This window comes from Pituophis catenifer, unplaced genomic scaffold (genome assembly GCF_029215685.1).
Source record: "Pituophis catenifer annectens isolate HBS135680 unplaced genomic scaffold, rPitCat1.0.hap2 SCAF_13, whole genome shotgun sequence".
Lineage (NCBI taxonomy): Eukaryota > Metazoa > Chordata > Lepidosauria > Squamata > Colubridae > Pituophis > Pituophis catenifer.
Window position 1 is genome coordinate 5,862,554 of NW_027256893.1, and position 12,283 is coordinate 5,874,836.

At 42.3% G+C, this 12,283-nt stretch overlaps 1 protein-coding gene across 1 annotated transcript in view; it reads right to left on the reverse strand.

The window, feature by feature from the left end:
• Positions 1–358: 358 nt before the first annotated feature.
• MBTPS1 (membrane bound transcription factor peptidase, site 1) overlaps positions 359–12,283 on the reverse strand; it is a 66,367-nt gene continuing 54,442 nt past the window's right edge. Inside the window, exons 19-22 of the mRNA XM_070952745.1 lie at positions 9,137–9,268; positions 7,237–7,363; positions 4,551–4,681; positions 359–1,200 (exon numbers count right to left, since the gene is read on the reverse strand). Of these exons, the coding sequence (XP_070808846.1) occupies positions 1,007–1,200; positions 4,551–4,681; positions 7,237–7,363; positions 9,137–9,268 (584 nt within the window). The 3' untranslated portion in view covers positions 359–1,006. The remainder of the gene's footprint in view (positions 1,201–4,550; positions 4,682–7,236; positions 7,364–9,136; positions 9,269–12,283) is intronic.

The following is a 12,283-nucleotide window of genomic DNA, read 5'->3' on the forward strand; positions in this document are numbered from 1 at the left end:
AAACAGGGAGCAAACTCCACTCCTAGCACTGATGATGTAACCTAGTTTGGTAATGAAACGTCTTCCCCCCCCAAAAAAAAAAAAGAACCACCACCAAGCTCAGAGAACACCAAGCACCACACACACTTCCTCCTCCTTTTCGCAAGTCCCATTCCCTTCTAGCACTGATGTTGTTACCTAGTTGGGTAATGAAATGCCCGCAAGAAAACACCAAGCTCAGAGGGCACTAAAAGTCCCACGGTTCCAATCCTGAGCTACATATAATTTCTCCTATCAGCACTTTCTCTTTCATGTAGTGTAACGGGGAAAGCTGCCTCTTTGTTGTTTCCGTTTCAATAGAGATAGCATATTTATTGAAAAAAAAAATTATCCACCAGCAACGGTGAAATCATGCTGAAGAATTACAAAACCCTCATGGTAAGTTGCTTTTATAAAAAATAAATGAAAGGACTACAGGTCCGCACTGATCAGACAAAGCAGCCACACCGATTTGCTCCTACTTTGTTCAAACTGTCGGTTTCTTTCTCATCCTTACAGGAGGATGACCTGAGTTCTAGTTGTCTTCATAAAGAGAGAACATAAAATTTTTAAAAAAGGCACACCATTCGGGGGGGGGGGGGGGGGAATGGTGCCGCCATCCGTGAGTCAAGAGCCTTGATGAGAATCTTCCCCTGGTCCCTTCTGAAAATAAATACAGAAAATAGCCTCTAATGAAAAGGTTTGGTCAATGTCAAAAGGGGAAAAAAAAAAAAAAAGAAGATCCTTGCCAAACTCAGAAGCAACTGACTCCTTCTTAAATAGCGTTTAAGCCTTTGGTTAGTTCAGCTACTGAAAAATAATAGCGTGGTTTTTTTTAAAATCTGAAGATCGTCCGTGGAGACCTCACTTGCCAATCACCCAAGGCAAAAGGAGATGGGTGCTCGGTTCAAGGACAACGGTCTTCAGCAGTCGATCGCAATTCCACAAAGCAGTCAGGGAAAAAGCGATCCATCTTTGGCTGCAGCAATCAAACGGAGGGCGTCTTTGGAAGGTGGCCTTGCTGTATGATTTGTGGCCGTTTGACTCGAAGTTTCCGTCTCTTTGGCCTGCTCTTGGACTTGATTTGGACCACGAAAAAGGCCAGGACCACCATGGCACCGAGGAAAGCGAAGACGGGAATCGTCCCTCCCACGTCCTGATTGTAGCGTCCGGGCATGATTCCTGCAAAGGGAAGCAAAAAAGGTCCACGTGAAAAATCCACAGGCAAAATTTATCCAAGTCTTTCCAGGAAATGACATTCCGTTTTTAAAGCCTTTTTCATAAAGAAATGCTTTTATTTGCAAGGCCTTGTATTATTGATTTATTGCTTCGATTGTATATATCATATAAATATACCATATTTATATCCTATCTACCCTGTTTCCCCCAAAATAAGGCATCCCCTGATAATAAGACCAATCGGACTTTGGAGCGCATGGCAGTAAGGCCAAGAGCTTATTTCAGGATTCAAAAAAATATAAGACCGGGTCTTATTTTCAGGGAAACACTGCTCTCTCTCTCTCTCTCTCTCTCTCTCTCTCTCTCTCTCTCTTCCTCTTCCTCCCTCCTTCCCTCCCTCCCTCCTTCTCTCTCTCTCTCCTCTCTCTCTCTACCCCATTTCCCCCAAAATAAGGCATCCCCTGATAATAAGCCCAACCGGGCTTTGGAGCGCATGGCAGTAAGGCCAAGAGCTTATTTCAGGATTCAAAAAAATATAAGACCGGGTCTTATTTTCGGGGAAACACTGGTATCTCTCTCTCTCTCTCTCTCTCTCTCTCTCTCTCTCTCTCTCTCTCTCTCTCTCTCTCAATCTTCCTCTCCCTCCCTCCTTCCCTCCCTCCCTCCTTCCCTCCCTCCTCCTCTCTCTCTCCTCTCTCTCTACCCCATTTCTCCCAAAATAAGGCATCCCCCGATAATAAGCCCAACCGGGCTTTGGAGCGCATGGCAGTAAGGCCACACGCTTATTTCAGGGTTCAAAAAATAAAATAAAATAAGACAGGGTCTTATTTTCGGGGAAACATGGTATCATATATATATCATGATATTTATATATCATCTCAAAGGCGTTCTGTGACTGAAGACAAAACAGAAACCCCCAGGATGCAATAAAACAGGTAGTCCTTGACTTACAAACAGTTTGCTTAGGGAACGTTTGAAGTTACAACGGCACTGAAAAAAGTGACTTGTGACCATTTTTCACACTTATGACCCTTGCAGCATCCCCACGGTCACCCGATTTACATTCGGATGCTTGACAACTGGTTCATTTATGATGGTTGCAGAGTCCCTGGGGTCACGTGATCCACTTTTGCGACCTTCTGACAAGCGAAGTCAGATTCACTTAACAACCGTGGCAAGAAAAGTCGTAAAATGGGGCAAAACTCACTTAACAAATTTCTCCCTCAGCAACAAATTTTGGGCTCAATTATGGTCATAAGTTGAGGGCTACCTGTGTTTAAAAACATGTAAAACCATATAATCGATCTCTAAACGTTATGTATATCATCCTCGCTCCTATTGTGCAATTAAAAATGCTGGGTTATTTTTAAAAGGATGCCAACAGCAATGGATAATATAGACACTGAAGGAATTATTCTGATCTGATCAAGGTAATGAAAGCTATATGAAGAAAAGATGGGTTCGTGACAAGAGTTTAGTTAGTTTAGTTTATTTATACTTATATGCCGCCCTTTCCCGAAGGACTCGGGGCGGCTCACAAAGATAAAACAATAAAACAGTAAAAATTACAACTAAAATACTCAATTAAAATCCCCAAGAATGAAAGTTAAAAGCTCCTATCAGATCAGCAAATTTGTTGGAAAGAGGCAAGGCTAAGTCAGCCATCTTAAAAAAAAAGAACCTCGCAATTTAGAAACAGCCCTAAATAAATAAATACATTCTTCTTCTTATGTTCTTCAGCCCACATTTTCATCCATTTAGGATCCTGGTTAGGATGTGAGCACGGAAGGAACAAAAACAGCAGCTCTTATCTTTGAGATATTTGGGTTTTAAAGATCACCAAACTCATCAGATGGGGAACCAGAGGACGTTTTTTTAACAGGGCTATTTTCCTGAAGGTTATTTAAAAGAGAGCTGCATTCAGAGTAGCCCTGGAGGGCATGCCCCGCTTTATATTATACAGGTAATCCTCATTTAGCAACCACAATAGGGACTAGTAACTTGGTCATTAAACAAACCTAGATAAAGTCATTAAGCAAAGCTAAGTAAAACCACAACCATACTTCAATCTTTTTTTAAAAAGTTTTTTATTTATAATACAAATTAAAAATAATGGACATAGTGTGACATTTCCGGTTTAAACATTTTCATCAAATTTTGTCATATAATTGATACACTTCCTTCTCTATATACATATTTACACTAATTATCACATGTCAAATATATATATTCTTTCATCCACATAGGTTATACCGATATCTAATTCAATCATATCTATCATAACAAATTGGCATAAAAACTTCTAATCATTTTACTCATCAATGGTCCTATATCCCAGCATTCCTCCTCCTTTCCAGCCGATAGTAAAATTTGTTCCAGATTTCATAGTACTCTGATTCGTTCTTATCTTTAAGTTCCAATGTCAGTCTGTCCATTTCTGCACAAATTAATATTTTAGCTAACACTTCTTCTTCTGTGGGGGTCTCTTTGTTTTTCCATTTTTGTGCAAAAGCCAATCTTGCTGCTGTTAGAATATGTAACATTAGGTATATTGCTCTCTTGTTGTATTTGCCCTCTATAATACCCAGTAGAAAGAATTCCGGTTTTGCTTCTATGTTTTGCCTTAGTATCTCTTCTATCCATTGTCTTATCTGATGCCAAAATTTTGTGGCTTTTGGGCATTCCCACCACATGTGATAAAAGGTCCCTGGCACTGCCTCACACTTACAACACATTGACGAATGTTTTTTGTTTATTTTTGCTAATCTTGTGGGTGGGAGATGCCACCTATAAAACTTCTTGTATAAATTTTCTGTGTATGTAGTAGCTAAGGTAATTTTTATGTTTCTTTCCCAAAGATCCTGCTTACAATCTTATAAAGCTTTCCCTTGGCTTTACAGACCTGAGAACTGGTCACAAAGTTACTTCTTCATCACCGTTGTAACTACAAACGGCCGTTATATAATTTTATTATGTCGCTAAATTTCTCCTTAGTTCTAAGTTGCTTCTCTCCTTGATTAGTTTCCACCCATTGCTTCTTGTCTTGCCTTCAGGTGCTTTGGAGAATAGCTTGATTCCCTCTTCTTTGTGGCAGCCCCTGAGTTATTGGAAGACTGCTATCCTGTCTCCCCTAGTCCTTCTTTTCCTTAAACTAGACATATCCAGTTCCTGCACCCGTTCTTCATATGTTTTAGCCTCCAGTCCCCTCATCATCTTTGTTGCTCTTCTCTGCACTCTTTCTAGAGTCTCCACATCTTTTTTACATTGTTGGCGACCAAAACTGGTAAAATTTGGTAGACCAGACATGACCTAAAATGAAGGGATGAACTTCAGGGCAATTCCACTGTACTTACCTCCTGGAATATTCCATGCTCCACTCTCTCCCGGTGATAGAGGTCTGACTTGGGGCCGGTTCTGGTGGAAGCTTGGCAATGCCACTTTATCCAGGTCAATCGATAATAACTTCTGATGTTTCCAAAGGTTGCTGGAAGAGACAAAATCAAATCAAACTCTGGATTTTTAGGTCAATTTAGACTAGCAGAAAAAGAGGGGAAATATCTAGACCCCTCACATCCTGGACATCAACTGTTTCAACTTCTCACCTCTGGATGCCGCTATAGGGCATTGCATGTCAAAACAGGTAGGCACAAAGGTATCCCCCCCCCCCATGCTACCACTCTGCTGAACACTGAATTCTCACAGCACTCTTATCATCATCATCTGCAGGGTGGAGCAAGGGCAACTGAATAGAGCTAAGAGAGTGCTTTAATGGCCGGATGCCTTTCCTGTCGCCAATGCAGAGTTCTGTTCAGCAGATATATTCTCAGTGTGCCCAGAGCGAAAAATATATGCCTCTACCTAGGATCGAACTCACAGCCTCTGGATTGTGAGGCAAGAGCTCCACCTCTAGGCCACTGCACCATTCCTCTCACAGCACTCTTAAATATATTTACCCATGTAGTAGGACTGTATTGCTATTATCCTCCTCATCTTCTCATCTTTCCTACTACCTTCTCCTATTGGTATCTTATGATTTATCACTTGTTGTATATTATGATTAATGATTGTAACTATGATCTATGATAAATGACCTATCACTTTGCTGTTTGTATGTACAGTGAGAGCTTTTGAACCAGAGACAAATTCCTTGCATGTCCAATTACACTTGGCCAATAAAGAATTCCATGATTCTAAATTTAACAAATATCTAGAAAGAAAACAAGAGGAGGGAAGGGAGGAATCGTTCTTGAGGGCCTCAGGTGTAATGCCCACAAGAGGTCTCACTCTGGGAGATGCTGGTTTAGCCTGGTTCAGTCAGAACTGGATAGTCAACCAAGGAGATTGCAGAAATATCTGCTTAAAGAAGTCAAGCAATGTTTTCTAAAGTCTGTTATTGGTTTTCAGAACAGCCTTTTCCTGAGGCTCTTCTTGGCTACCAACCACTACTATGTGTGTCTTTGGCATTCCATTCCAAATTTACTTGGCTTGGCTGTCAGTCACGACATCTGGCAGCGTGGGATACATGCTGGATCTCATGAGAATAAAATCAGCATCCCTGTGGGCTTCCAATTTGTTGCTTTTTTTTTTTTTAATTTGATTTATATGCCGCCCTTCTCCGAAGACTCAGGGCGGCTTACAATGTGCTCAGCAATAGCCTTCATCCTTTTGTATATTTATACAAAGTCAGCTTATTGCCCCCATAATCTGGGTCCTCAATTTACCCACCTTAGAAAGGATGGAAGGCTGAGTCAACCTTGAGCCTGGCGAGATTCGAACCCTGCAGTAATTGCAGGCAGCTGGTCTTAATAACCAGCTTAATAACAGGGTGCCTTAAACCACTGTACTACCAAGGCTCTTAAACTGATGATGGTGATCCTATGACATGCATGTCACAGGGGACATGTCATGCCATTTTTGGTGACACACCAGGTGTTAAACGCAGGAAATCGGGAGTCCTGGCAGTTCAAAAGAATATGGGTTTATTGCATGCTAATTCTCTCCACAAGACTCTGAACTACTAATGGTCAAAGCAAATTGGCAGTAAATAAGAGTCAATGGAATTCAAGGTAGATCTCTTGTGGGCGTGAAAGGACTCGAGACTGATGAAATGTTTGACCTCACCCTCGGGCTCAACCTGAGCATCTCCTACATCAGGCCTCCGTACCCTCTGGAACTGCACCAGTATTCTCACATGATTTTTGGAGACTCCAGACGCCCAGCAAGAGCAGGACCCTCTCATGCAACATCTAGAGAGGCCTCTTTTATCTGGGGGTGGGGAGTGTGTGACCCCCCAGCAGAGTGAAGGTAGACGTTTTCTGAATTTTTAACACGCCAAGCCCAACTGGTTTGCCATCACTGTGCACCTTAGAAATACATCTTTTCACATTTCCCTTTACAAACGCCCAAGACCTGCTGTATTTTTCGGAGTATAAGACGTACTTTTCCCCCCTCTAAAAGAGGCTGAAAATTCGGGTGCGTCTTATAGTCCTAATGTAGCCAAAAACGCGACATCGCGAGGAGGCGATGGTCTGTGACAATCCCTGCAGCCTGGAACAGCTGATTGGGGGTATTCTGGGAGATAAAGTATATTGTATATTTACTTCTGGGAAGTAAATATACAATACCAAAAGCAGGTTTTCCAACACAAGCAAAACACAAGCGGAGGAGAGGAGTTCCAGTTTTAGTTTCAGACATCAACACAGCATGCAGCTTTAGAACAGTTGACCTAAGCCACGCCCAGGCTCCTTGCTGTCTCCTTCCTTGTTGCTCACACAGCATATACTGTTTCAGTTTCCAAACAGCCCTCAACTCTCTCACACACTGACAGGACACTATCCAGATGAATACGGATGGAGGCAGAGGTAGAATATTTTTTTCCTTATTTTCCTCCGCAAAACTTAAGGTACGTCTTACTCCGGGCCATCTTATACTCCAAAAAATACCGTATTTTATTATTCAATCGATCTACTGATCAAATTTGAAACTGAACACTTTTACTAAGAGACGGAAACAACATTTTTTTTAAAAAAAAATGGCAACCTGGGTGCTGTTTCATTCAGAGGTTGTGGCTTCGCCCAGGACAAATGAGGACACGCCGGAAGAGAGCGGGGTTTCGGGTCGCGCAGATGAGCCTCGAGCACTTTGGAGTAGCGATGAAGGTGGTTCCCTGGAAATGTCGTAGAAAAGGAAGGAATTAATCCTTGAAAAGTCTGTGGCTTGCTTCTTTTTCTAAGAGTGAGAACTAGATCCTGGATTTACTGAAGCTGTCCTTTTACCCCATTTATCGGGGGGACAGAGAGGAGAAGAGAGATGGTTAAAAAAACCCAATTAAAGCAGGCAAGCCAAAAAGACTTTGGTTCTGTGTAAGGCATTCAGAGTCTTGAGATGGGCTGAGTTGCCAATAAATAGAACTGACAGTGAACCAGCAGATCCTGGGGAAAAGATTAGAAAGCTGAAGGAGGCACTTTGCTTTTCTGCAAAATCTGCAGATTCCAGGAGGTACAGAAACAGCAAAGGAGCCAATTATGGGATGGAGTCCATTAAATGGCTCTTATGATGTCACCAGGGCAGGGGGCTATTTTCAGGGGGTGAAATGCTCCTGGTTCGGACCGGATTGCCCGATCTGGTAGCGATGGCGGCGGGTGGTTCGGAGAACCGGTAGCAAAAATCCCTGCCCCCCCCCCCACCACCACGCCCAGCTGAGCCGCGCGATCATCAGAGGCTTTTTTTTTTTTTAACTTTTAAAAGCATTTTTTCTACAACCTCTTTGGCCCAAAAAAATGCTTTAAAAGTAAAAAAAAAAAGCCTCTGATGATCGCGCAGCTCAGCTGGAATTGTCAGAGCTTTTTAAAAGCAAAAAAAAAAAATGCTTTTAAAAGAAAACAAAAGCCTCTGGCGATCAGGCAACTCAGCTGGGGATCGTCAGAGCCTTTTAAAAGCATTTTTTTTACAACTTCTTTGGAGGTTGTAGAAAAAATGCTTTTAAAAGTTAAAAAAAAAAAGTTGGCCATGCCCACCTAGTCACATTACCCCACCCCCCCACCAACAGTGTTTCTCAATCCTGGCCACTCTAAAATGGTTGGACTTCAATTCCCAGACTTCCCCAGCCAGCTATGCTTTAAGATGCACATGGAGTTCAACTTACAGAATTGTCAACCTTGGCAACTTTCAACTCCCAGAATTCCTCAGGTAGCTACAGAAGTCCACCTCTCTTAAAAAGTTGCCACGGTTGAGAAACACTGCCTTAGTGTTAAGGCCTGGAAGCCATCTTTGGTGTTAGGCCTTCAGACCTGCCACATCTACTACTGCGGGAAACTGGGAGGGGGGGGATTGTATGGAGCATGGGTGATATGTAGTCATAATAACATTCCTTTCTCAGAGCGTCAAGGACAACGTGCCCTGCACCTGGACGGTTGGAACAGGGAGGCATCTTCCGTTGGGACGGTGTTTTGTTTGGACCGTGTGATGGACACATGTGTGCTGGGCAGGGACTTGGACTTTTCTTTGGGTGCGGAAAACCTGGAAGCTTTCAGATTCGGGTTTTCCCAGACGTGCCAATATGACATCTCTAATAAAATGGAACTTTTGAGGAATTTCAAGCCTTGGAGTCTTCTTTCGTTTGGGGTGTTTCTTGGAACCCTGACACAAAGCATATAAAAATAAGCTGACTCTCAGCCAAGCCCACTTCGGTGAGAACATTGCCAACCATAAGTGGGTTGCTGGGGAGGGAGGGGGCTTCAGTTTTTGACCCGCTCCCCCTTGTTCTAAAGAACATCTCCCACTGCCTTTACCACCCCCCCCCGTTTCTCCTTTATTCCACTCCTGAAAAAAGATTGAAAGTGACAGCATTAATAAAAAAGGCCTCCTTTCCTCTCCCCTCCACGCCAAATGCCATCAGTCTGAGCCCTAACTGGGAAAAAGAAAATCAAATCAAATCCACCTTCCATTCTCTCTGGAAGAATATAACCTGCCCCGGTTGGGGGCCGCTGCCTGTGTTCCGAATGGCTGAGGCTCGGTGGCATCACTCCGTAGGACGTATATTGCAGAATGGAATCGAGCAGCCAGAAGCAATCTGGGAAAATCAAAAATAAATATATTAAATTCACCCTGGCTTCAGCCAAACCAGCCAATTGCGAGTTAGCAAACCATGTTCCTTGAAGCAGGATTTCTCTTAGTTTTTTTTTTAAAAAATTCATCCCTATCAATGCTATTTGTTTTCCCAACTTCTATGCGCCATGAAGAATTGGCACTCTGCACCACTGAGGTTTACCCTACTTTTTTTTTTCGGGGGGGGGCTTCAGAGAGGGGGAGGGCTGAAAATGTCACGGATTTATCTTTTACTTCTTTGGAACTACAGTAGTGGCTAAAATTGTGGAAACCTTTTGGGAAAAAAGTGCATTTTTGAGGTTTGATGGCTAATATCATCACTTTTTGGGGGGCAGTTTCAAGATAATCCTATTCCACTGCTGGAATGGCCTGGGAATAACCAAGACCTTCACCCAATTTGGAGCTGACTAAAACTTGTTAGTCAGAAGTGACCCAGCAATAAAACCCAGTTAATAGAAGCCATCATTCAATCTTGGTTTCCCATGATAACAGCTGCAGAACTAAAAGACTTGGTTCATTCCATGGGAAGACCTTGTAAGGCCGTAATTCATGCTAAAGGTTACCCAACTAAGTATTCACTGACGTGGTGATAATTTTTGTATATCTCGTTTTTCTACATGTTTCACTTTTTCTTCTTTATACTGTAACTGCTATTCTAATAGCAAATCCTCCATAAAAGATATTGCATTACATTCTTGATTAAATTATCTTTCCATTGGTATATAATTTTATGGTACAACAACAACAAAAAAAAAAGTGGTGTTATGAGCTAGTTTTAGAAAATACACTTTTCCCAAAAGGTTTCCACAATTTTGGCCACTGCTGTACATGTTGAAGGCAAGTTAGGTGGAAAGGAAGAGCCAGTTTGGTGTAGGGCTTAAGGGGGTTAAAATGCTGGATTATAAACCAGGAGATAAAGACTTCTAGTTTCACCTTAGGGATGATCACCGTCTGGGTGACTTTGGGCCAATCACCAGGAGACTGTGAGTTCTAGTCCTGTCTTAGATATGAAAGCTAACTAGGTGATTTTGGGCCAGTCCCTCTCTCAGTCTGACCCAGCTCACAGGGATGTTGTTGTTAGGAAAATAGGAAGAGGAAGGAGTATTATGTATGTTCACTGCCTTGGGTTACTTACAATGTAAAGTAATAAAGGCAGGATACAGTTTAATTAATTAATAATAAATAAAGAGGAAAGTGTCTATTATATATAAGACTATTATTATAGAGGCATATAAAGGCTATTATGTGTAAGCTGGCTACAAAGTCAAGCTCCCCACAAATTTGATCACAACAGAGGATAAAAAAAGACCAGAGTTTTTCACTTATTGTCTCTCCACTTTTTAAGCCTCCACTGCATGCTGTTTTAGTGGAGGGGCAGGCCACCCAATATCATGGGTTTTTCTTTTTTCCTTTTTAAGAAAAACCTACAAATTTAGAGGCCCACAATGCTGTAGGGCTAAAGACTCTACCAAGTTCTCCTTGATTACAGCCAAAGGCCAACCAAAGTGTAAACAAATCGAATGAAATTGCCTTCCACTAATGATCACGCTCCAATTTATAAAATTAAGATAAGCTCCACTAACAGGCGCTAAATGACGGCAGCCTGAGTAATGTTATGTCTTTGCTGGGGTAACAAACTACCACGCAAAATGCTGCCACTCGTGAAGAACATGCGCCTCCGTATTTGATGGAAGTATAAAAAATTGAAGTGAATCTAAACAGACCGAGAGATTTCAGCAGAAATTGGAAAAAATGTACGGAACTTGGCTAACTCTAATACGCTGCGAAGGCCCCTAAGAGGAAGAAAGAGCCTTTGGTTCTCTGTTACTTAACAGGCAGATTAACAGAGTTAGAAGGGACCTTGGAGGTCATCTAGTCCAACCCCCTGCCCAAGCAGGAGACCCTACACCATTTCTGACAGATGGCAGTCCAGTCTCTTCTTGAGAGCTTCCAGGGATGAAGCTCCCACAACTTCCCAAGGCAACTTCTGTTCCACGGGTTGATTGCTCTCATTTAATGGAATAGGAATCAAGAGAAGCTACATTGAGGGGCACCAGGCAAATTTCAACACGCAAAATCTTGGTAGAATACAGGGACTCCTCGACTTAATGACCACAATTGGGGCTGAAAAAAGTCCACTGTTTAGTAGAGAGACCATGAAGTGAAGTGAAGAATGACCACACCCAAATGTATGCACATGTATACCCAAATGACCACACCCAAATGTGCATGACCTCCGTTCCTTCCGCAAGGACCTGAAGACATGGCTTTTTAATCAAATCGCCTGATCTGTTTAGGAGTTTTATTTTAATTGTGGGGGTTTTTACTGATTTTTATTGGATATTTATTGTTGCTTTTATCCTGTGAGCCGCCCCGAGTCCTTCGGGAGAAGGGCGGCATATAAATATTATAAAATAAATAAATAAATAAATGTCTTTAAGCAAGACATATACAGAATCGTGAGTGGCGATCTCCTGCCAGCTTCCCCATTGACTTGGCTTGTGTTCTGCCCCAGCTACGGACCCCAAAGAACACAGCACACACAAAGTCCGTACAAATCTTAGTTTACTAATTAAGGACTACTAATGAGCTTCCTTAGTAGTTGTTCGAACACAAGTACAGTTTAAATCAGTCTTTTCTGAACAAGGCTGTTAATTTAACTTCATTAACAGCCAACAAGAATCCAAAGAATAATAACTCAATTCTGAGGCACAGTATTTCAAATAACCGTAATTTTACTGTGCTTGGCAGAATGCCCAGAAGCAATTTGCAGGAAATCTGACAAGAGAGAAACAAGAGCCGAATCAAACGTTTCTGGAATCAAGACACGAAGGAACATCAACAAAGTTGTTTCCTGCAAATTGCATCAGTCGTCATCCTGCCTTAAATAGGAGTGGCCAATTAGCCCCAAGCCTTACTCTCGAGGAGACCTCCTCCTGAGGAGCCACTCCTGCCTTTTAACAGCTCTGCACGCTCGTGC